This window comes from Girardinichthys multiradiatus, chromosome 11 (assembly GCF_021462225.1).
Source record: "Girardinichthys multiradiatus isolate DD_20200921_A chromosome 11, DD_fGirMul_XY1, whole genome shotgun sequence".
NCBI classification, from domain to species: Eukaryota; Metazoa; Chordata; class Actinopteri; order Cyprinodontiformes; family Goodeidae; genus Girardinichthys; species Girardinichthys multiradiatus.
Window position 1 is genome coordinate 9966455 of NC_061804.1, and position 25986 is coordinate 9992440.

A 25986-nucleotide genomic window follows, 5' to 3' on the forward strand; every position below is an offset into this window, starting at 1 on the left:
CTGCTTTAATTGATGTTCTTTGCGTGCATTCAGCAAATAAAAACACTGCCTTGGCATGTTAACATCAGCGCTAAATAAGCGTGGAGGTTCAGGCTCGAACCTTAACGGTTGTTTTATATTCAAATCACATCAAAGGAAGAAGAAGCTGCTGAACGGACGCCACTGTAAGGAGTTAATGAATGAAATGTATTCTTGGCAACTGGCTGCCAGGCAGAAAAACTAGAAGAATACAGTGCAGTGTGTTCCCTTGAGCTGTGTAGTTGATTTGTTAGTGAATATTTAATGTGCGTCCTGCAGCGGTGTAACGAATTGACCCCAATGATGTTGACAGTCCAGGGCTGTGAACCATTGAGGTACAGTTTCTAAATTATGAAGGTAATGCCATTTTGGCCTTTTGTTCAACAAGTACAGTTCTCTAGCTAGGTGCATTTTTCTTTCGTTTCAGCAACTTGAAACATAAAAGTGATGTCATTGTTCAAAGGAAACGATCACTTAATAAATGAGTAAAATACAACTATGTACATTTTGTTTATTCAACTAAGATAAGCATGGTCTGTTTCCTTGTTTGATACTTTATTATTTCTACTACAGCTAACAGCAGGGACCTAACTGGTTCTTCAAACAAAGAAATTCCCAAAAGACTAAATGAAGAAAACAGAAATGGGAGTGGCAGAGGAGTGGGAGTCAATTTACCAGGAGTAGGACAGGATTATTTTTTTTTTTGGCCTGGGATTGGGATGGGACAAGACATTTTTCTGTGGGAGCGGGATGGGACAGGAGTGAAAATCCACTCCCGTGTCACCCTCTAATATAAATACTCACTGTACTGCAAAATGTATTGGCCACGTAAAATCACAGAGTGGGGTCAGAGGATGCTGAGGTGCATGGGTCTCCAACTTTTCTGTTGCTACAGAGCTCCAAACCTAATGCGGCCTTCACATTTGCTCAGGAGCAGTGTTCAACGAGCTTTATGGCAATGTAAAGCATCATATGTAGTGCTGTAAAGCACTCCGCCATTGGACTCTAGAGAAATGGAGACATGGTTTCTGACAGTTTGATGGACAAGTCTTGGTTTAGCAGTTCCCAATAGAGCTTCTGGCCAGCACAGAATTCTAACCTCAACACGAACACCTTTGGGATGCATTAGAGCTTGGACTGCAAGCCAGACCTTGTCAAACATTAGTGTGTGTGACCTCATCAATGCCTATCTAAAAGAATGGTCTGAATTCCCCAAAACACAATGCTGAACGTTGTGGAGAGCCTTCCCAGAATAAGAATCTGTTACAGCTGTACAGGATGGATCAACATCATATTGAACCCCAGGATTAAAAACGGGGTGTCACTCAAGTTTAATTGTGTACAAAAGTAATACATGAAGTCTGGACATAGCACCTGTATTGGATTTCTTTAAAGTTATTTTGAAGTTGTAGGAAAACATTCAAATTTAAAAAGTTATTCTGATTTTGAGGTGTTCCAGATTATTATCTCTGACTAGCTACTTGAAAATTGACTTCCTTGTATAGATAAACATGACATTTGCTACAGTTCTTTTTTAGGTTTAGAAGTTTAAAAGTTTTTAATGAACCGCTCGTTTAAAAATGTCTCTGGGTTAGAGACTGAATAAACATTAAAAGAAGCAACAGCAAATCCATTGCGGGGAAAATTGAGTCTGTAATTTGCAGATAAATACACTGTGGAACGGATAATGTGTTAATTTATGTATTGTGTCTCTAAAGGTGCTACCGGTTTTATTTTAATGAATTTATTGGGCTTTTTTGGCTTCTTGCTCCTCCAGCTTTATGACGGTGCAGCGGCCGTGCAGAGTACAGTGTGTGCCGTTCTGAGGGAGGAGTTTATGATACTTAGCTCCGCCTCTGACTGACTCACTGATTGGCTAAGCTGTCTCGTCGTTTCCTTAGATGTTTGACCCACTGACCAATAAGCACAAAGGCCTTCCTGTACGCTGTCTCTACTGTATTGGGATCAGATGGCTTTGTGCGCAACAACGACACAAAGCTAATGGACTCATAGCAGCTGCAGAATTCAGTTTTTCTGTACCGGTAACGGGCCAGCCCTGTTCGCGCTCACAGGTCGTCAAATGCGACCGGGATTGGTAGGCATAGCGACGGAGATGCTGAGCGGTGTCACCGGCAGGGCCAGGCCGAGGCTCGGGAGCCTCTTCCTGGCGCCCGCAACCAAAACATTACCGGCTCTGCAGTCAGGCATCGAGAATCACAGATTCCGGTCTACATCATCTGCGCAGGGTTTCTCAGAACTGGCAAGAGAGCGGTCGAAGACTGTCACTTCGTTTTACAACCAGTCTGCCATTGATGTTTCGGCGGAGAAGGTAAGGAGGTACATTTTGTGCCGGTTTTCTGCGACACGCGGCGGCGGATGGAGGGTTAGCTGGAGCCGGCTGGAGCTGGCTCAGGCTTGGCGTTCACAGTTAGCCGTTATAGCACAGTCCGTGCTACGTTCAGGGAGTGAGGAAATCCAAGATATGCTGTGGGTTTTTACGTCCGGGTTGCTTGCTTACCGATCCATTAAGGTTGAAAGCAAACAAAGTTTACTGTACATTGTTGTAAATGTAAGTCGCTTAAGTAAGTGTGGGGAGGGGGGGGGTTCAACCTAGCCTTCTTTAGCCAAACAGGACAAATGTGTTTAAACAATGAAATAAGCGATTGGCTAAACGTTTCCTGATTACATTACATTGTGTAGAACAGCGATTACTTTTATAAATTAAATGTATACAGAAATATCTTTATGAGTCATCGAACCGTTACGTTTTGCTCTAGTTTCTCTGGGTGTCAATACGCCCTTGAATCCAGCATCGACAGAACAAAATGTTTAGCTAGTTAAACGATGTCTTGCTAATTATGGCAAGTTGATCTTGCCATAGATGCTTGGCTTCATTAGCATAAAGCTCAGCTTTTTCCTCATTGTTGTCAGCAGTCTTCCCTTCCTCTTTGTTCTTGGCAAACTCAGATGTTTTTTGTTCCTCACACGCAATCATTCTTCAGTCACGTGTTTAACAAACATCTTAAAAAGTATTAACTGTTGAGAAGGTGTCATTTAAGTCTTTACATCAGTACTTGTAAAGTTTTAAAGATTTTGTACTCAACGATCAGCTAAACTTTAATGCAATCATTTAGTTGGCCATTAATCCTGCAGCGAGCAGTTCCCAGTTTAATGCTGGTCACCAGACAGAAGTGAAAGCTTAAAGTTGCTCCATGCGTTGCTGCAAGTTGGACCTGAAAAAAATGTACAATTGTTCTCCACTTACTGTACTCACAAGTTTTACATCTGCATTCACCTCTGCAATTTTTCAGCTTCATGTTCAGGTAAACACTGACACAGCTCGACTGTTTGACCTGCTGGTGCTCCTTTGTTGTTCTTATTCAGGTGAGATAGGATCTGCGGTTGAAGTGGAGAAGCAGCCTAACTTCTTTAGATCAAATCTTTTTAGTTTTTCGTCCTGACATATTTCTGCTGTTTTTGGCTTTGTGTCACGCCAAAATGTTTCCGATCACCAAACAAATCTTGATGTCGGTAAATACAAAATTCAAACAAAACTGATCACTATCCAAAAAAATACGTGGCCTTGTAACATAAAGTAAAATGCGTCTAATAAATACCTCTTACACACTTGGCAGCAACAACTGCTATAAAGTGTTTGTGATATCTGGCTATGAGTCTTTTACATGATGTTGAGGAATTTTGAGCCATTGCATGGTGGTCTTGCTTGTGTACTTTGGATCATTGTCTGAGCTTTAGATGTTCTGGGTTCTTCTGTGACCTCCTAGATGAGTCTGATGGACTCTCGGGGCTTTTAGAAATGGCTTTGTAACCCTTTCCAGGCTGATAGATGTCGGTGACTTAGAGTCTCATCTGTTCTTGAATTTCAGCCCAGAACCAGCATGGTGCTGGTGCTGGTTCTGGCCTGGCCGTAAATAGAACTAGGTCTTCTCCGTTAATTTATGATTTAAGGATTTGGGAAATACATTTTTTACATAGCATCAGGAAGGTTTTGATAGCTTCCTCCTTTAATTACAGCCAGCCATAATGACTCTTCTAGACTTTAATCAAAGAACCGTGTATTTTGGCCCGTTGGCGTGCAGTTTGGTTCCACATCATTGCATGTCCAACATGTTCTTTGTTTTCTACATGTCATGGTGTTTTCACATAAGTCTTTTTATCCTGATTCTGCTGCACAGCGAGAATCTTACTGAGAGTTGTCCCAGGTTGTTTTCAGGGGCTTTAAGGATTTTGTAATTGTTTTCTTGTCATATTGTGTCTATAGGCTTCGGTGCGACTGACCTTAGCGACCCTCTTGTATTCTGGGAAGTCTCCTGATGGACACCACATCCTGGTAAACACTTTACCCACCATGAGAGTCCTGCAGTAAATAATCCAACCGCTGTTCCCTCCCACTCTGTACCTTCTTACTGATATTTCTGTGGTGTGTGTGTGTGACCTCAGAGCAGTGCCAAGTATCTTCACAAGGAGCTGCCTGTGCGGATCGCCCATCGCATCAAGGGCTTCCGCAGTCTGCCCTTCATCATCGGCTGCAACCCCACCGTTCTTCAAGTGGTAAGGACACAAGCACAATAAACGAAGCACACACACCTGAGGCTATATTAAAGACTCGTGTCCTCATGAATCTTTGTTGAAGACTGGAGAGAAGTTTGTAATAACTCGTGTATATTTGACCCAAGTCAATCTCTTCAAATTCATGACAGCAACATATTCCAAGACAGGCAGGACAGAACAACACAGAGAAAAACTCAAGTGAATCTGACATTTGAGATTTTTTTTAATTGGAAGCAAACTCAGTGATGATTAAAAGCTGATTAACTAAACAACAAATATATTTTTCTGGCTGAGATGACAAAGTTGCAAAAGACACTGATAAACCTGCTGGTTGAGAGACGCTGAATAATTTCGTTGTTCCCTGGGAACAGCCGGCCTAAGGTATTAGCTAACACGGCTACTGTTCAGGGTATTTAAAGGCAGCAGAGGGCAGTCGTATTCTCAAAATGTATCTATGCTCCGTCCCATTCGTGCAGGAAATCAGATCTCGGAATGATGTCACAATAACAGCGTTCTAGTTACAAGCTGGAAAACCAGTGGAATTCGCTGCTGTTATTCTTAGTGGCCACATTAACTATTATTAGCTTCACTATGTGTGCCGCTGATTCAGTGAGACACACAGTCTCAAGAAGACTGAGAAAGTATTTTTATCTTAGTTTTATTTTCCAAGTCTGGGTAAGTACGGAAAAATACTTGTATTTTCGGTCTTTATTCCCAAAATTTGATTGGTGATTTGAGTCTGGAAAAGCAGAATTATAAAATAAACAGTTTAGTGCAACATTTTTCAACTATATTTTGTTTTTCAATTTCAGTCTTTTATTTTTTTCAAATCATAAGTGTAATACTTTGAATATAAAAAGAATAGATCTCAAAGCTTGATGTTTTCTGTTGTTTATTGTCCAAGTTGCAAAATTGGAATAATCTATATTTATAGTTAAATTTCTGAAGTTTCTGCCAGAGCCAGAGTCTCATTTCTTGGACCCAGCACCTGCAAATAAATCTTATCAGTTATTCCTAATATTCATGGAATGTTCTGAAACCCGACATTAAGCACGACCCGCTTCCCAGACACTTCTGAGTCTGCATTGAAGCACTGTAAACCAGACCCAAGTGCCATAACAAACGAGCAAGTCTGAGTAATGACCTCTGTGCACCGAGGGGTAATGTTTTAGTACCTGCTGATTGAAGCTTAAAATGGATAAACATCTACAACTGCTGCAGATTCTCCCGTCCCGGGAATGAATGTCTTTCCCAACGAAAACAAAAGCTGAGGTTAGCTGGGGTTATTTGATTATTTAGTCCAAACATCCAGCACCACAGCTGTTCTTCCCAGGAGGGTGGAGTGATCTCCGGCTTCTGCCTTGACCGTTCACTGACGCTTCAGTTTATAACAGGAGTTACCATTAGATAGTGTTTAGTTAGAACCAGTTAACTCTCCTTTCTTTATTTTTCAAATGCTTTTAACCTTTAATCACATAAATCTTTTGTAAAATGATGAATCCCAACAGAAAGATAAATGATTTGGGACTCGTTTGTAGCAGGGTCCCCACTGCCAGTTTGAACCCAGCACATCATACTGGTCCTGTGGCGTGTTGCCAGTTTGTGCTGTTCTGTCAGCTCCTCTGAGCTACACAATGCCACTGCAGATGTAATCACTTCTGTTTGAGGAGCATGGATGCTCTTGTGCACGACGGAGACTGGCTGCAGACGTAACGTTCTGTTCTAGGCTTAGTGTTTCTTTGTTTTTTTGGGGGTTTTTTCCTCTTGCTCTCGGTGGAAGACACACGAGTTTTCTCTCCCTCCCTCCCTGCTGATCCCTGCTTCTGCTTTTGTCTGTATTTTTCTCAGAGCCTCGCATTGCATATCCTCCAAATTTGTAAATTATGGATTTGGTCAGCTGGACTCTCAACGTAATTGATAAAATTTTTTCAACGGGAAGACAGGGTAAAGGAGACCCTCTTGTCCAGGCGGGACGTTCTTCTCTGGAAACACAATGGATTCTTAGCAGCAGTGGAAGATTGTGTGCCTGACTACGATGTCGGTCGCGGACGTAGAAAATGTCTACATATTTGCACTTTTGATAACAGGATTTCTGCTTTTTGGAGTTGGTGGTTACCTGGCTTATCGAGTGATTCTCAAAACGTGGGCAGCTGTTCAAAGCGTTCCAAAGCTTCCTGCGATGTTAGATGGAGTCTGTAGAGCGATCAACACTCAGACTGAAATGTTAAGAGAGCAGAATCGCAAGCTGGACGCGATTCTTGAACAGAATCGCAGCCTGGCAGCGGTTGGACTCAGAGGTTATCTTGGAGAAGTTGTACACTCCAGATCTGCGGAAAATACCAGAAATTTGTATATTTGGATTCGCAATTGAGACATACCAGTAAAACTCTTAAGGTGGTTGGAAATTCACAAGTGCCTGAACCACAACATTTATTGTTTTTCTAAATCTGGCTCCCCAATGTGGCCTTGGCAACTTGTGCTAACAGGCTATCGACAAAATATCTCCTGGATGTTATATGAACACGACGCTCTTCCCCAGCACTCCCCTACCAGCTGTGTGCTGATAGGACTATGCGGCCGATTGATAAAACTTCCACCTCTCTTCTCAAGGAGAATGACGCTTCTATCAGTGTTGACAGTCTAATTCTTGCAAACAAACTCAGATTTATATATTCACACCCTCAAGATTCCACCGTACCCTTGATAAATCTTTACTTATGTGTGTGTTGCTTACCCCTGCTGAGGTTTTTTTGTTCTGTTTCAGACTCTATTAAAATATGATTTTTTTTCCTCCTATCTTACTTTACCTAAATGTGTGATTTCATTACTTTTCATAGATTTTACCAGCGAAAACCAAACATTATTAATAACTTGGACTTTAGCTGCTCTTACACCAATGACCCAGCTTTCTTAATTAGATTACTTAGTTCAACTTCAGCACCAGTAAAAGCAATATATTATTAGCACCTGAAAATGTGGATTAAAGCTATTTTGTACCAGTGACTCAGCTTCACTAGTTAGAATGAGACTTCTTAGCACAAGATGCTTTCCCCAACATAGAGGACTTAATGATATAATTACCTCTTTAGAAAGATTGGTTTAGAACCAGCTCTTACCAGTAAAACCCAAAGGATTATTAATGTTATCTGTATCATTGTAATATTGACCGGAGATTTTTCGATTTCTCAGAAGGATTCATAGATTTTTAGATTTCTTAGTATTTGATTTGTTTTTCTGTGTTCTTTGTGATTGTATTGTAACTGTATGTACAGCGCTTTGAGTGTCTCGTTACTGAAAAGCGCTATATAAATAAATTTACCTTACCATAACATAACAGTGAAAATGAGTCATTTTAAAATGTTTAACCCATTGCTACCCTTTCGATGTTTGCTTACAGGATTTATGAGCTAACTGTGTTTTAAAAAAATATAACCACTTATCTGTGCAGACAGTGTTAAACGGTGCATTTCAAAAGTATTCGCACCGCTTCAACTTGAACTTTTTACTGAATACAAATCTCAAGAGTGTGTTTTCACCCCCTTTACTCTTATACCAACCCAACTTTATTTATTCTGTCCTCAGAGGTATGTTAGAGAACAAACAGCATGATGAAGACCAAGGAACACAGCAGACGGGTCAGGGAGGAAGAGGTTTAGGTTATAAAATGATAACCATCATCTGAAAACGGAAAGCTGATGGCACATCTCCAAACCTACCAAGACATAGTCATCCACCTAAACTGACAGGTTGAGCAAGGAAAGCATTAATCAGAGAAACAGCCAAGAGACCCATGGTGACACTGGAGGAGCTACAGAGATTCAGGTGGGGGAATCTGTCTCACCCACTTCACAAATCTAGCCCTTCTGCAATAGTGGCAGGAAGAGAGTTGTTGAAGTAAAGCCACCAGCAGTCTTGCTTGCCCCAGGTCATGTAGGGCAGTATTTCTCAACTCTGGTCCCCAGGGCCCACTGTCCTGCATGTTTTCTTCACAATTATGCACTTTTTCTAAATGATCCATCACATTAAAACCCAGTAAAATGTATGGAGATTTATGGTTGTAATGTGACATAATGCAGGAAAGTTCAAGGGGGTGTGAATACTTTTAAAAGACTCATCTTTAAACTTTGTAACGATGTCGATTTTGCCTTCACACTGAATGCAAGCTTCTGCCTGATCTTCGTTTGCATGAGCTCCTTTTGAGCAGCCAGTGGGAACACATTGTTCCTGGAGGCTGAGGTCAGACAGGCAGCATTCCACCGCACCACTTTGTTCAGAGGCGACGTTCGCACAAGCTGCACAGACTGTCATTCCAGGACAATCGGTGTTTCTGTGGAACAAAAAGAAGTTTTTGTGACATAATATTAGAATCGGTATCTCTTCCAGCCAGTTTTCCCCTTTTAAGCTCTTCACAACTGTGGTTTTGTTGCTGATGAACTTTCACCCAGATTTCTTCTTCTCTGGTATCTTTGGGCTTTCTGTGCTGGTTGCATAAAGCCGAGCTCCTTTCTTTATGCAACCCACTGAAATGTAGGTTAGCTCAAACATTGATCAGGAAACTAATTCTATTCATTTTTAATTCTTGTGTCTGATGCACAGAAATAAAGAAACATCTCAGTGAACCATCCTGAGAGGTTCTGTAATGTAACCCATATGAGAGCTTGTTTGTGTTACTGTGGGACCCGATGAGGGCTCGGTTCTGGTTATGTGATGCTGTCTGCTTGAATTGATGGTTACAGAGATTTACTTCTTCCTCTTTCTTGCAGCATGAACTGTATATCAGAGCCTACCACATGGTCAGCGACTTTCCCCAGGTGAGTGTCACGCACAAACACACACTAACAGGAAATACTGCACAGACAGAAAGTTCAAGTTCAGGATGTCTTGGAGGGCGTTCATTTCTGAACAAAACAGGCAGGGTGTCATTTACTATGAATTAAGGCGCAACCAGCAGCTCCAGACTTGGTTCATCTGCTCTGCTCTGAACCGGTCCTGAATGTGGCTTCAGAAAACAAAAGTTTCAGGTGTGAGTGTAAAACATGTTCTTAGGTAAATTTTACTTTTAGACATATTTGTTTGTGGAATTTCAAATTCAAATTTCTTGAAAAAATCTTTTTGTTTTCCATAAACAGTATGATTTTATTTGATTTATCTCTCGTGTCACAGTATCACGATAGGTGTAATTCTGTCTCATAACTCTCCAGCATCGCATGCTTGAATTTCATCTCCTGCAAGGTGGATGTGTTAATATTCTCTACACATCTTATGTCTGGTTCACACAGCAGGATTTTCAAAACCTGAGAGACCTCACGCGTGGCGATTAAAATACCGTAGGTGTAACAGGTTCGGTCCTGCTGGTGTCCAGACACATGGCAAGCACAACACACCACACACGAACAGATGTCAGACAGGAAATCTTTCTGTCACCTCACGTTCTGATTGGCTACACATCACATTCAACCGGCTCCGTGCTTGTTTGTCCTCGGGGAACACCCCACACTCTAGGAGTGGGTCCCAACGTCCTTCCGAGCGGAATAGATCACCCTTAACACACAGCAGGAATGTCGCGTAAGATTATCTTAAGAGCCAACCCGATGGTTGGTGCATGTCAGAAGGGGAAGATCGGGTAAAAATCCTGGTGTGTGAATCAGGCATGAGGCAGTTCTGAAACAAAGTTAATAAGATACCTGCCAGCATTGTGACAGCTGTGTAGACCTAAGTCATCAGAGGCATATTTTTTTTTCCTCCTGCATGTTTAAGAGCTTTTGTTCCGATAAAAGTGATCACAATGTGTAAAACAGTTGGGGCTTGGAGTTTTACTATTTGTGATCTACATCCTGTTTAGATAATCCCATATTATGAATGCTTTTAGGCGCTTTGTTAGTGAAGAAGAGATAACAGATAATGCCAGACCTGCCAAGCAACCTTTCTATTCTCCTCCATCAAGAGCTCTACGGAGCTCTACAGTTTTCAGAACAGATACCGTTTTTAAGTGTAATAGTTTTTATCCGCTGACTTTAAACAAAAATATGTCTTGACAGATCAAGGATCAGGAAGCCGAGGCTCGGTTCTGTAAGCTGGTGCAGCAGCTGCTGGATGACCATAAAGATGTGGTCACCATGCTGGCTCAGGGCTTCAGGGAGTGTCGCAGACACATCCAGGCAAGAGCTGGACTTTGTCCTTCATTGGTTCATTTAAAGGATCTTCACGTTCTGGAGTTGTTATTGTCTTTTGTTTTTTTAGATGGATGATCAGGTGCTTCATTATTTATTAGTCCTGTTCTTCTCCGTCTTACAGGATGAGACCATCATCAGGAACTTCTTGGATACAACACTGTGCTCTCGTCTGGGAATCCGAATGTTAGCCACACACCACCTTGCTTTTCATGAAGATAACGTATGTCTTACTGCTGGTTTCTGCCTTTATATGTATGTGGTACTTCATCACAACCATAGTTCACTACACTCTGAGTCAGAGTGTTCATAATATCAATAAGTGGCTGGGTCAGAACCTCCAGGTCCGTGCAGGTGAGAAAGAAACTGTTTTTTGATCCCAAACATGTGAGGATTGACATCAGGACTCAGCTAGACTCAATGGGGCTAAAGACCACAGAGCGAGGGAGGAACCTGGGTGGAGATTTGAATTCGGATCTAAATTCTGACGACCACCTAAAGTGTGTTGCTAAATCAGCTGACTGCCATCTTAAAACATCACCAGAATAAAGTGTTTCCTGTCCAAACAGAACCCAGAAAAACTGGTGCATGTCTTTACTTTCAGCAGGTTAGATTTCTGTCTTTACTGCATTCTGTAAAAAAGTCGACCAGGCAGCTGCAGTTCATCCAAAATGCTGCTGCCAGAGTCCTAACCAGCACCAGGAAAAATGGACCATACCAGAACCAGTTCATAAATCACTGCTCTGGTTCCCTGTTTGTAAAATAAATACATTTCTGAGGTGCTTGTCAAGTATGAACCCTGCAAAGGTCTTCAGAGACCTGCTGACTCAGAAGTAAACCAGGAGAGGCAGCGTTTAGCTTCTATGCTCCTCAGTTCTGCAACAAACTGAAAACCTGCGATGAGTAGAAACATTTGGTTCCTTTTAAATTGGGACTGGAAACATTTTTGTTTACAGCATTGTTTCTTTCAGGCATTTTTAATATCTGTTTCTGCTTCTTTATTTTCTTTCTGTCTTTGCTTTGATGTCCTCTAAAGCACTTTGAATCGGGATGATTGGTGCTCTATACATAAACTGGCCTTTTCTCATTTTTTAAGTCTGAATCAACCAGTTGTTTAATGGAGTCTACAAATAAAGACTTTTAAAGAAAAACTTGATGGATCAGACTTCTATGAAATGATTGAAATTTCATCTCCTTTTGTTTGTATTTCAGTCGGATTTTGTGGGCATCATATGCAGACGCCTGTCCCCTAAGAAGATCATCGAGAAGTGGGTGGACTTTTCCAGGTGAGCGTTTGCCACGGCCATGTTTGCTCATCGCCCTCAGATGACTTTCTGTTTAAGTTCTTTTATTGACATGTCAGAGGTCAGCTGATAAACACGTGTGAATGAGATATGAGCTATCACTCTATTTACCGCTCGGGTTTTCTTTTGATTACAGCCACAAATCCCCTATTTAATTGTCTAAAAAAATATTTTGTCATAATTTCTGGCTTAAAGTTGAGAGCAAATTTGAGGTTAAATAAGTTTTTTAAGGATTCAAAATGCTGCTTTGTTTTTATCATTATTATTAGTGGGCTAGGTCCGTATTTACTTTTTCAACTGATTTTTACAGTATATTAGTAGCAAAGCTATTGATGTTCAAACTTATAAATCTACTTGTTTCGGGTCTGTTTTTGTAAAAAAATGAATCAAATAGTCACTTTTCATCTGAAAATAACTTGTCCAAGATGTGGCACCTACAATGGTTTGTTTATGAATGAAAAAAATGAACATTTTAAGATTTTAAAAATAAATCTGCTTGTTCCTTTTCTTTGACACCAGCCTGCCTGTGAGGCCGGACCTGACTATAATCACAAGCTAGTGTTCATTATGTTTTGTCCCTTTTTTTTGTTGTTTTTTAATAAACTGAAGAGTAATGAGGATATGAAGCATGTTTGTTGCTCTGTGATTTATTTCATCATTCTGCCGTTCCAGAAGATCAGCTCTATTTCAAATCAGTTATTTCCAATAAGAACAGCAGAAACTCCTGGTTGATTTAGCAAGCTACTTGTAAGAACGTTTTGTGTTGAGTTCGTTCTCTCTCGTGTCCAACAGACGTTTGTGTGAACACCAGTACGGTAACTCTCCGAGGGTCCGGATCAACGGACACGTCGCGGCCCGTTTCCCCTTCATCCCTCTGCCTCTGGACTACATCCTGCCAGAGCTTCTTAAGAACGCCATGAGGTAAAACAGAGACGAGAAGATGATCTTCCATCTGGGGTCAGCTCATTACCAGTTTTAACATTTTTCAAATATAGTGACATCAAGGAAGGTTTGTCTTTGCATTTTGAATGCAAACATTATGACTACGTTTTTTTTTTGGTAAACTTATATTTAGTTTTAAACATATAGTTTGTGCAGATTTTTGGCTGTCATCATTTAGAATAATTCTTAGAAAGAAACATTTTGTTAGAACTGGCAGGAGGAAGTTGTTGGTGGTGATGGATGAATGGTGGAGGAGGAATGCATGAGGGAAATGATGGAGGTGGGGATGGGAGGACGACGGATTAAAGATCTGGGGTTGAAACGGGGGCAGGGTGTGGTAGTGATGAGAGAGAGATGGAGGCCAAAGGGATGAGAAGAAGGATAAAGGAAGTGGGATTGGAAGGATGAAGTGGGTGGGAATGAGGGATGGAGGAGGTAGGGATGGATGAGAGGGATGGGCAAGGAAAAAGGTGGAGATGTAACAGAGAGAGATGAGAGAGAGCAATGGATGAAAGAAGCTTCTGCATTTTGAGATTTAAAGATTGAACTGTTTGTTTTTCTCTTCAGAAGCTTTGATTGAATGGAGGGGGTCCTTTGTTGAAAATCACATAAAACAGAATTAATTTTTTATGGAAAAGAGGTTTTTATTAAAGCTGGTTAAATAATTACAAAGCATTGTTTTGTTTGATGGTTTTGCGGCTCTAAAAACAGGATAGAAACCGTTTATTTGATCATTTTATCTTAATTAGCTCATCTTGTGGAGTCTTCTTAGTCCAGAGAGGGCAACATCTTCAGCCGTGTTATTGATGTCTGGATGTTTTTCATTAAGAAAAGCAGATTAAAGTGTTAGCAACTTCATGTTGTAAATGAGTGAACTTTTGTCAGTGTTGCTTTTTTATTGGTGCTCCTCCTTTAGAGCCACCATGGAAAGCCACCTGGATACTCCGTACAACGTGCCCGATGTCGTCGTTACCATCGCCAACAACGACATTGACTTTGTCATAAGGTGAGGGGCTTTAATTTGAAATTCAAGTCCTGGAGATCGTAGTTGATCCAGAATATTACTAACTAGTAATGTGAAGTGGAAAGGAATATCATACATGGTTTACGATTGTTTTTAGAAATAAAACTCTGAAGAGTGTCGTCTGCTTTAGTATTCAGCCCCTCAGAGTTAATGCTTTGTGGAACCATTGTTCACTGCTGGGTTTCTCTTTTTGTGCTTTGCAGATTTAGAAACTCAGTCTTTGCTCAAACATCTCAAGCTCAGTCAGAATGGGTGGAGAGCGTCTGTGAACACCAGTTTTCGAATCCACAGATTCTCAGTTAGGTTTAGCCCATTCTGCTTTATGAATAGGCTTCGATGTTGAAATACAGTGCCTTGCAGAAATATTCATACCCCTTAAACTTTTTTCTTCATTTTGTCACATAACAATTAACTTCAATGAATTTTATGGGGATTAAACCAGCATAAAGTTGCTCTAATTCTGATCTACATAGTTTTCAAAAAATCAAAAATATCTGAAAAGTAAGGTTTGCATTTGTATACAGCACCCTGTACTTTGACTGGGCCATTTTAACACATGAATACGCTTTGATCTAAACCACTATTGTATCTCCGGCTGTATGATTGGGGTCATTGTCCTGCTGGAAGGTGGACCTCCATCCTGATTTTACATCTTCTGCATCATCTCCTGTATTTTACCCCATCCATCTTCTGAGCTTCCTGTCCCCGCAGAGCACAGCAGGGATGTGCGAAAGCTTTCATGTTTTCTACGTTTCCTGCATGGCTTGTGGGACTTAAACTGGCTTTTTAACACAAAGCCACATTTGTGGAGAACATGACTACTGGTTGTCCTGTCAACAGTTTCTCCCACCTGAACTCTGCTTTAAACATCTACACAGCTTTCTCCCTGACCCGTCTGCTGTGTTCCTTGGTCTTCATGATGCGGTTTGTTCTCTAACAAACCTCTGAGGCCAGAAACAGAACAGCAGACTAATGGAGGCTAAACAATCAGTCACATTGTTCAGGTTTTCATTTAATCAAATCTTTTGAAAGTATGGTGTCTTTTTCCTTCTGTTTCCCAATGATTATCCATCACATAAAATCTCAATAAAATACACTGTTGGAAGCATGATAAAATGTGAAATATATGGAGATGTGAACTTCTCATATATCTCTTGGTAACAGTGGTGGAAACATCTAACCTGAGCTGATGACTCGAAGCAGGAGCTCTGCTTTTATATAAAATGTTCAAACCCAGTTAATCTGTACGGTGCTCTGCTGTTACGGTTGGGTTCTGTTTACATTTCAACTCTTCCTGCCTGGACGTCGGTATTGACATTAGTGGCCATAAACATAGGCTAATTTGGATCCTGAGGGGTTCTGTTGTGACAGACTTTCTCAAGAACATTAAATCAGAAAGACGGCGTTTTAATTTTAAACAGGATCCACTCCTGTTCTGTCCGTAAAAGCTCAGGTCTGGGTGTGTGGGTTGTGATTACGGCTGTAACGGTACACACACCGGTACCGAAAATATCCGATATAACCCTGTTGGTTCGGTACCACATGTACCAACCAAATGCAGCCTGTTTTATACCTGAACAGATGCTAAGTAAGTATGTGTGGAACTAAGAGCACGATTTAACGTTCTGTAGGGCAGCTTTAATAAGTAACACCAAAACAAACCAGAGAATGGCCCTGTCCCAATACCCACCCTACACCCTACGACCTTCTATGGAGTGTGTACTTTGTACAAGTGCATGTAGGGGTTACGGTGCGCAGGTTACAAGCGTGGAAAATGACTCCCAGCTTTCACTGCACTCTGCCATTTGGGATCATTAAGGGTTCTCATGCAGCTACAGTAGAGAAAGAAAGGTGGACCGTACCAGAACCTCATGTCAGAGTATGCATTTTCAACAGCAATAATGTACATAGCTGCTCCAAAGTTAACTGAATTACTCACCTGAAACACCATTAATGGTTCTGGAGAAAAATCAGCTAAAGTCCAAATCCAGCTACCCGAAGCCTCTAACCAGTCCAAAACACTGCACAACACATGAAATGGAACAACACACTGGTACTGTCCAGTCCCTCTGACCCGGTGGGATTTCTCAACAGCTGTGCTTTTATGGTGCATTCAGGGACATCTGGTACACTGAAATGTCTAAATATCAAAATATCTCTGAAGGGATTTAAACCTTTTTGATTCTTAGATGCCATTTCTAAATAGTTTTATTGTTCTATTATCCATCCATCCGTAGTACGTAATCTCAAGTAGCTCATGATAAACAAGGGGGCAGTTACTTTTCCATGATGCACCAGAGTGGTTTGGATTAGTTTTTGTTTCTCATAGTAAATTAAAATCCTCTAAAACCCGTTTTGTTTTTTTTTGTATTAACTTTGGTGACGATAGTGTTTTTGTGTTTAGGATTTCAGACCGCGGAGGTGGCATCCCTCACAAAATAATTGACAAGGTGATGGACTACCACTTCAGCACTGCAGAGGAGAGCGTGCAGGACCCCCGCATGAGCAACCTGTTCAACACCATTACTAACAGTGGGAACCAATCCAGCCCGATGCATGGGTAAGAATGGGACTAATTTACAGATGCACCCTGATCTAACCGCAGTGCTCATCTCACACTTGACTTGCTTTTCTTGGTTTTTCTCTATTAGCCCCATAGTTTTATTAACAGTCAGGTCTGAACTCATCGTCTTTGTTGCACAGGTTTGGTTTCGGCTTGCCCACATCCAGGGCCTACGCAGAGTACCTCGGCGGCTCTCTGTCCATACAGTCCATGCAGGGCATCGGCACAGATGTTTACCTGCGTCTGCGCCACATCGATGGCAAAGGTGAAAGCTTCAGAGTGTAAAAGTCACTCTTTAAACCCTGTAGGTCCAAACAGAGGAATCAGGTCATGAAAGAGGGTTTTTTCCCTACATAAAGGCAGACAGAGACGAGGTCATATGTCTGCTGAGTGGCAGCCTCCAGATCACTGTCAGATCTTTATTTCGCCTTTGACTGATTATAAGCTATGTTAGCTGTTGATTTAATCATTTCAGTTGTCTTTCTTTTTCGTTTTGTACCCTGTGGCATGTCGTCTCAAAGTTTTGGTAGGTAATGAATTTTTGAATGTTTAGTTTATTTGAAAAACAGCATGAGAGAGAACAAGAAGAAGCTTCATGTTTCAGGAGGCTCACATTAAAGTTACTTGTCAGACGACCTCATTTGACAGATTTTTAAACGATTAACGTTTCGAAACACTCCAAGCCTATTGAGATCTCCCTAAAGTGCACAAAGCTGCTCACAAGTTTAATGGATCATTACCACGTTTAGTCTTTTGTCTTCAAAATCTAAAGTTTACCACAGAAAAATATCGAAGTTTACGGCAGTAAACGAGTTCAGATCAAGTGTCTTTGGAGGTCAGGGAGCTTTGTGTCTTCTGGTGTCATCTTCAGATTTGACAGCTTTAAATAAAATGCATGTGGAACATAAATATAAAACGGCCAAACCTCAAAAACCCATGAGTAGCTTTCGAGTCTTTCTGCTTAAAAAAAAAAATAAAAGAAACTCACCACACTGAACATCTTTTAGTATTTTTGTGGAGCAGAGATGTTCAGCTGCCTTACTTTGCAACACCTTAGTTAATGATCCTGCATGATGCCTTCATCATTTCACACAGATGTAAACTGTATCACTCGATCATCATCAATTAGTAGATTTTGTGTCAGTACTTGCCGCTCGCACCGATCACAGCTGTTTTTGACATTTTTTTGTAACGACTCACAAGCTAATACACCAGAGAAGTGTTAATTAACTTTGTTGTCTTTTTTTTTCTTTTTTATTTAAAGGACTTTTGGTTGAAGTTTGCAGTCTATGAGAGAGGTTTTCTATTTGATTGTGTTTATAAAAAGCTAAACAGGGTTTCTTGCACTATAAAACCTTCTCTGTCCTCATTTTCATTTATTTAGTCAATTAAGTTACAGTAACAGTTATCTAATATTTCATATTCTTTGAATTAAAATTAGCACCTTCTGTGACATAGAGTTTCCAGCTGGAGAGAAGTGCACACACCTCCAAACTGGGCATGTGGAGCCCAATTGAAATTAGGACCTTTCCAGTCTCCTGTTCATAGTTCAGAGAGTTTATAATGCAATTTAAATACAGTTGAACTACTACTTCAGAGTTCTGAGCCTTGATGGGGTCAGTTTTGTGAGTCAGATTCCCACAACTGGCCTTGCCTCAATGCACAGAGAGGCAGTGAACCTGGTGAAGTACAAAGAGCTTTCCCTCACATTAAAATAGGATTTTAGAATTGGGTTTTCCGTTTTTCAAATTTGCAGCAATCTGGTGATCTTCGACCTTAAAATCCTGGAGACTGCAGAGTGGTTTTGAGCCATTGTAAAGGTGAACTTCAGCACATCGGTCTCTTTATGAACCTAATGGTCTCAGAGTTGGGGGGGAGGGGGTCCCAGAGAAAAAAACTTGATGGCCAAGTTGTGTTCCTAAATGCACAATGGTTACAAAACCTTCCCCACTTTTAAGTCTTTAGTCAAAAATGGTGAAAAAATAACAGGACAAACGTCGATTAATGTGGTTTAGTAATCTACAACATAATAAACCCTATGAGCACTCCTACCATTGTGATGAACATTCCCCAGTTTAGTGCAGTTGTTATGCAGCAGATCAGCCTGAATGCTACATTTTCTCTTCCATGTAGCATTGTTTTTGCATTCATTGTCAATTTTTAAATCTGATTGGGCATTATCCAGTTTCTTCTTGGATTTTTGCAGCTTTGCATTTTTCAATGCAGTTCAACATTTTGTTTTAAAAAACTTTCCATATTAAAGCTTTACTTACTTTCTTTGGATAGCATGAAAGTAATGAAAAAGATGCTTCGATATTTTTGGATATCATGCTGTCAGTGTTCGTGCGCTCTTGTAAGTTTACACAGATTAAAATGAAATGTTGGCTTGTGAGGTGTTAAGATCAAGTTATTTTATTTGTAAAATTTAAACCTTTGCTTTCATTTTTAAAAAGCTTAAATATTTATTTCTCACCTGATTGTTAAAAAGAGAATCAGTACCTACAGATCTTGGTTAAAATGTCCATATGGACTGTTTTTAATTAAACTCTGAAAGTCTTGGAAATAGTGAAGGAAAAACGTAAAGTCATGGTTGATCATCACCATCTTTATTCCAGAATATTGCTGGAACAATGTTGAAGGGAGGTTAGAGATTTTTAATTTAATAATGCCATAAATGTGCACTGTTGCCCTCTGGTGGTCTGAAACAGTTAAGACACGGTTGAAACTTCTTTTTTGGAATCAGTTACTAGATTTTCAGACGACAATAAAAAACGCTTATTATTAATTATCTGAAAACATATGCTGTCATGAGGTGTTTTGTTATCTGGACTAACGCTGGTTGCTAATGATTTTTGTTTTGTTCAAGATTTTGTAGTAATTAAATTTTGCCAGTTTAAATGGTTGACTCTGAGCTTTCTTGGACACATACTATAGAATGAAAGAAGGAAAAAAACAAATATATATATATATATACACACACACATGATACTATGACCTATAGTATGACCTCACATGACACATACAGTCACCGGCCACTTTATTAGGTACACCTGTCCAACTGCTCATTAACGCAAATTTCTAATCAGCCAATCACATGGCAGCAACTCAATATATTTAGGCATGTAGACATGTAAACATGGTCAAGACGATCTGCTGCAGTTCAAACCGAGCATCAGAATGGGGAAGAAAAGTGATTTAAGTGACTTTGAACGTGGCATGGTTGTTGGTGCCAGACGGGCTGGTCTGAATATTTCAGAAACTGCTGATCTACTGGGATTTTCACGCACTACCATCTCGAGGGTTTACAGAGAATGGTCCAAAAAAAAGAAAATATCCAGTGAGCTGCAGTTCTGTGGGCACAAATGCCTTGTTGATGTCAGAGAATGGCCAGACTGGTTTGAGCTGATAGAAAGGCAACAGTACCTCAAATAACCACTTGTTACAACCAATGCATGCAGAAGAGCATCTCTGAACACACAACACGTTGAAACCTTGAGGCGGATGGGCTACAGCAGCAGAAGACCACACCTGGTGCCAGCTGTCAGCTAAGAACAGGAAACTGAGGCTACAATTCACACAGGCTCACTAAAATTGAAGACTGGAAAAACGTTGCCTGGTCTGATGAGTCTCGATTTCTGCTGCAACATTCGGATGGTAGGATCAGAATTTGACGTCAACAACATGAAAGCATGGATCCATCCTGCCTTGTATCAATGGTTCAGGCTGGTGGTGGTGGTGTAATGGTGTGGGGGATATTTTCTTGGCACACTTTGGGCCCCTTAGTACCAATTGAGCATCGTATCAACGCCACAGCCTACCTGAGTATTGTTGCTGACCATGTCCATCCCTTTATGACCACAGTGTACCCATCTTCTGATGGTTACTTCCAGCAGGATAACGCACCATGTCATAAAGCACGAATCATCTCAGACTGGTTTCTTGAACATGACAATGAGTTCACTGGACTCAAATGGCCTCCACAGTCACCAGATCTCAATCCAATAGAGCATCTTTGGGATGTGGTGGAACGGGAGATTCTCATCATGGATGCAGCCGATAAATCTGCAGCATCTGTGTGATGCTATCATGTCAATATGGACCAAACTCTCTTGAGGAATGTTTCCAGTACCTTGTTGAATCTAGGCCACCAAGGATTAAGACAGTTCTGAAGGCAAAAGGGGGTCCAACCCGGTACTAGCAAGGTGTACCTAATAAAGTGGCCGGTGAATGTAGTTTCCTTTGATACATACTATAGTATGACCTCACACGACACATAGTATCCTCTGACATACAAGCTTCTGAAGTTTGCGGACGACACCACCCTGATCGGACTCATCTCTGATGGTGATGAGTCTGCGTACAGATGGGAGGTGGACCATCTGGTGGACTGGTGCAGCCAGAACAACCTTGAGCTCAACGCTCTAAAGACAGTGGAGATGGTTGTGGACTTCAGGCAGAACCCAGCCCCACCTGCCCCCATCACCCTCTGTGACTCCACAATTGACACTGTGGAATCTTTCCGCTTCCTGGGAACCATCATCTCCCAGGATCTCAAGTGGGAGCCAAACATCAGCTCCCTCATCAAGAAAGCCCAGCAGAGGATGTTCTTCCTGCGGCAGCTGAAGAAATTCAACCTGCCAAAGACTATGATGGTGCACTTCTACACAGCCATCATTGAGTCCATCCTCACCTCCTCCATCACCATCTGGTACGCCGCTGCTACAACAAAGGATAAGGGCAGGCTGCAGCGTGTCATTCGGTCTGCTGAGAAGGTTATTGGCTGCAGTCTTCCACCAGCCTGGTTAACAAAGCCCAGAAACCACCCTGACACTCTCCCTTTCACCCACACCCCCCCTTTTTTGCTGACAGGACACCTGTAACCTGTAACTCTATGCGTTACATTAACGCTCAGCTTGGACTCCTGCTTTACTTGCACACTGATCACCTGCACTGTTGTACCGCTCTCGCATCCTATACAGGTCCTTCTCAAAATATTAGCATATTGTGATAAAGTTCATTATTTTCCATAATGTCATGATGAAAATTTAACATTCATATATTTTAGATTCATTGCACACTAACTGAAATATTTCAGGTCTTTTATTGTCTTAATACGGATGATTTTGGCATACAGCTCATGAAAACCCAAAATTCCTATCTCACAAAATTAGCATATCATTAAAAGGGTCTCTAAACGAGCTATGAACCTAATCATCTGAATCAACGAGTTAACTCTAAACACCTGCAAAAGATTCCTGAGGCCTTTAAAACTCCCAGCCTGGTTCATCACTCAAAACCCCAATCATGGGTAAGACTGCCGACCTGACTGCTGTCCAGAAGCCACTATTGACACCCTCAAGCAAGAGGGTAAGACACAGAAAGAAATTTCTGAACGAATAGGCTGTTCCCAGAGTGCTGTATCAAGGCACCTCAGTGGGAAGTCTGTGGGAAGGAAAAAGTGTGGCAGAAAACGCTGCACAACGAGAAGAGGTGACCGGACCCTGAGGAAGATTGTGGAGAAGGGCCGATTCCAGACCTTGGGGGACCTGCGGAAGCAGTGGACTGAGTCTGGAGTAGAAACATCCAGAGCCACCGTGCACAGGCGTGTGCAGGAAATGGGCTACAGGTGCTGCATTCCCCAGGTCAAGCCACTTTTGAACCAGAAACAGCGGCAGAAGCGCCTGACCTGGGCTACAGAGAAGCAGCACTGGACTGTTGCTCAGTGGTCCAAAGTACTTTTTTCGGATGAAAGCAAATTCTGCATGTCATTCGGAAATCAAGGTGCCAGAGTCTGGAGGAAGACTGGGGAGAAGGAAATGCCAAAATGCCAGAAGTCCAGTGTCAAGTACCCACAGTCAGTGATGGTCTGGGGTGCCGTGTCAGCTGCTGGTGTTGGTCCACTGTGTTTTATCAAGGGCAGGGTCAATGCAGCTAGCTATCAGGAGATTTTGGAGCACTTCATGCTTCCATCTGCTGAAAAGCTTTATGGAGATGAAGATTTCATTTTTCAGCACGACCTGGCACCTGCTCACAGTGCCAAAACCACTGGTAAATGGTTTACTGACCATGGTATCACTGTGCTCAATTGGCCTGCCAACTCTCCTGACCTGAACCCCATAGAGAATCTGTGGGATATTGTGAAGAGAACGTTGAGAGACTCAAGACCCAACACTCTGGATGAGCTAAAGGCCGCTATCGAAGCATCCTGGGCCTCCATAAGACCTCAGCAGTGCCACAGGCTGATTGCCTCCATGCCACGCCGCATTGAAGCAGTCATTTCTGCCAAAGGATTCCCGACCAAGTATTGAGTGCATAACTGTACATGATTATTTGAAGGTTGACGTTTTTTGTATTAAAAACACTTTTCTTTTATTGGTCGGATGAAATATGCTAATTTTGTGAGATAGAAATTTTAGGTTTTCATGAGCTGTATGCCACAATCATCCATATTAAGACAATAAAAGACCTGAAATATTTCAGTTAGTGTGCAATGAATCTAAAATATATGAATGTTAAATTTTCATCATGACATTATGGAAAATAATGAACTTTATCACAATATGCTAATATTTTGAGAAGGACCTGTACTGCTCTATATTTACTCTCACTCACTTAAAACTGTGAACATATATTTATATTATATTGTAGATATGTTTATACTGTTTAATTTGTACTGTATTGCACCGACTACGCCAAAACAAATTCCAAAAACGTACTTGGCAATAAAGCTTTTCTGATTCTGATTATAGTATGACCTCAAAAGACACAGTTTCCTCCAATACATACGATAATATTGTAGTGTTACCTCATATGACACATAGTTTTCTATAATGAATACTATATGACCTTACATGACTTGTAGTTTTCTTGGATACACTATAGTATGACCCCTCATGACACATATGCTTTGATATAGCATCTTAAACAAAAACAAACAACACTGTTAAAGTGCCTTGCAAAAGCGTTGATATGGATTATGTCTGGACTACCTTTGCACATCTTGACACTGGTTTTATTTATTGCACATTGTTCAACATCACACACACCGGATGAGGAGCATCTGTGAACGGCACTTTTCAAGTCTTATCACAGATTCTCATTTGGATTTAATGCACCGAGGAAGTATTGAAGAGTGGACCAGAACTCTTCCACAGTGACGTAAAAGACTCGGATGTAGATTCTCAGTCATCCAGGACATGACAAGTTGAAGGCAACTGGACTTCTTTTATTGAAAAAAAACCAGGAACTGATTCAGCCTTTTGGATGAAAGGTTAAATATCTTCAAGAAAAAAAGAAATCCAGGACCTTCTAAAGCAGTAAGGATTGTGAGACAAATGTTTAATGGCAGATGTTGATGCTATGGTGTGGCAGAACGTGTTATTAGGCTTATGGAAATATTACTTTTTTTCCCACTTATTTCCAGGTTGGGTATGTAGTTTTTTTCCCTGAAATAATGAAACCATCATTTGAAAATCTGTTTATATTTACTCGTACTCGTCGTCTTCTGCTTTATCCGGGACCGGGTCGCGGGGGCAGCAGACGTCCCTCTCCCCAGACACCTCCTCCAGGGGGAGCCCAAGGCGTTCCCAGGCCAGCCGAGAGACATAGTCCCTCCAACGTTTATATTTACTTCTTAGTTATAAAAACTGTAGCAGTCTGATGAGCTGAAATGAAAGTGTGGTAGAAAACGAAAAATAGAAAAAAAATGTGTAAGGTATCATACTTTTTCACAGGACTGTAAACCTAGACTTTGACTGGACCATTCTGATAAATATGAGTATGTTTTGCTCTACCCTATTCCATTTTCTCAGGCTGCATGTTCAGGGTTGTTGTTTTGCAGCCTCCATCAGGTTTCTCCAGGAGTATTCTCAGTATTGAGCACCATCCACCTTCCCATCAACTCTGACCTTCATTCCTGTCCCTGCTGAAGAATTGTTCACACACTAACCAGAAGGTTCAAAAGACAGATGGAAATGATTATATGAAGGAACTGGAAGATGAGAAAAGCCAAAACAAAGAATCTACTCTTGTCTATCAGGTTTGTTTTACATGATGTAAAATAATGCTGACATTCTTTCTGATGCTGCATTTACTCTCCCAGATTTCAGTTGTTGCCCTTCCACGGATATCGGTTACATTTACATCCTTTGTCTTTTGTTTTTACAGAGGAGCTTCCCTGTGGACTTCCTTCTGAGCGAACGGACAAAGTCGTCACACAAGACAAAGAAAACTTTGGTCTTTGTTTTATTCAGCGGTACATTTCAGGTTGTGACCCATGATCTTCTTACACAGACCTCTGCAGTACCAAGCACAGATCCATAGACATTAAACAACAGGACAAAGTTACTGATGAATTTACAGGATGGACAAATAAGAAAGTTCAGAAAAAATAAAACTACTGAGCGCCATTTTGGTTTGGCATGTTATTTGGAATGTGGCAACAGTTTGGTTCCTTTAAAAAAATAAAATAAAAACTAATTATCCAACAAACTCAAGGCAATATTTCAGTAAGGCAAATGTAAGGAGCTCAGATATTTAAGCACTTTAAAACAGCATCGATGTGCAGAAACTGAGTGGGTGGATGGTTTCCAGGCAGGCTCCATTTGTTTGTAACAGGCAGCAAAAGCAGCTTAAAACCAGAAATTGTTTAAATTATAAAAGTACAGTGATGTCAATCTGTTATAACAATCTGTCACAAATGCATAATCTGTTTTTTTACACTTACCTGCACTCAGTCAGCCATCATGCTGCTGAGAGGAGAAATACTCAACTAGTGATGAGAGAGTGGGAAATACAAGTTCATCTCAACAAATGAGATTATCAGAAAAACGTTCCTAAATTTCAGGAATTAAACTTAAAAGATAAACTCAGATTTATCTCAATACCCCCCCAGCATGCCCCCTCTGTAAGGAGGGTAAGCCACATAAAAATGTTGCTTAAGGTGGCTGTCCAGGGAGTGCTTTATCAAAGCCTGTTAAAAGAAAGTTAAGTGGAAAGAAAAAGTGTGGTAGAAAAAGAGTTAGGCAGAGATTCACAAGACTAGGGCATGGGTTATAATATAACCTTTGCAATCCTTTGTTAAACCACTGTTAAACTAATCTAGAGAGAACCTTATAAGCATTTCAACTGGACTGTTCTATGCCGAGTGGTCTGGTGGAATAAAGTTAGCATTTCATTTGGAAATCAAGGTCCCAGACTCTGGAGGAAGAGTGGAGAGGCACAGAATCCACAATGCTTGAAGTCCAGTGTGAAATTTTCACAGTCAATGATGATTTGGGGTGCGTGTGATTTGCTGGTTCTGGTCCACAGGGTTTTCTGAAGTCCACAGTCATCTACCAGGACATTTGAGAGCACTTCATGCTTCCTTCTGCTGACAAGGTTTATGGAGATGCT

At 41.0% G+C, this 25986-nt stretch overlaps 1 protein-coding gene across 2 annotated transcripts; it reads left to right on the forward strand.

Moving 5' to 3' along the window:
- The first annotated feature begins 1933 nt into the window (after nt 1-1933).
- On the forward strand, nt 1934-25001 carry bckdk (branched chain ketoacid dehydrogenase kinase). Of its 2 annotated transcripts, XR_007040303.1 has the most exons (13): nt 1934-2347; nt 4301-4369; nt 4480-4590; nt 9354-9401; nt 10629-10748; nt 10885-10983; nt 11973-12046; nt 12857-12985; nt 13923-14012; nt 16435-16590; nt 16734-16858; nt 24434-24631; nt 24760-25001. XR_007040303.1 is itself a non-coding variant. In XM_047379157.1 (11 exons), the coding sequence occupies exons 1-11, from the start codon at nt 2099-2101 to the stop codon at nt 16876-16878; spliced, it is 1290 nt and encodes a 429-aa protein (XP_047235113.1). In that variant the 5' UTR covers nt 1935-2098; the 3' UTR covers nt 16879-19491. The 2 variants fall into 2 exon arrangements, 1 of the variants encoding a protein (XP_047235113.1); XM_047379157.1 differs by lacking the exons at nt 24434-24631; nt 24760-25001 and having other exon boundaries at nt 1935-2347; nt 16734-19491.
- The last annotated feature ends 985 nt before the right edge of the window (nt 25002-25986 follow it).

Bases quoted from the DNA above. Each gene is read 5' to 3' on its own strand.
- bckdk (XM_047379157.1), top strand. From the start codon at position 2,099: ATGCGACCGGGATTGGTAGGCATAGCGACGGAGATGCTGAGCGGTGTC. The intron at 2,348-4,300 runs GTAAGGAGGTAC...TTGTGTCTATAG, and splicing joins TTGATGTTTCGGCGGAGAAG to GCTTCGGTGCGACTGACCTT. The intron at 10,749-10,884 runs GCAAGAGCTGGA...TCCGTCTTACAG, and splicing joins AGTGTCGCAGACACATCCAG to GATGAGACCATCATCAGGAA.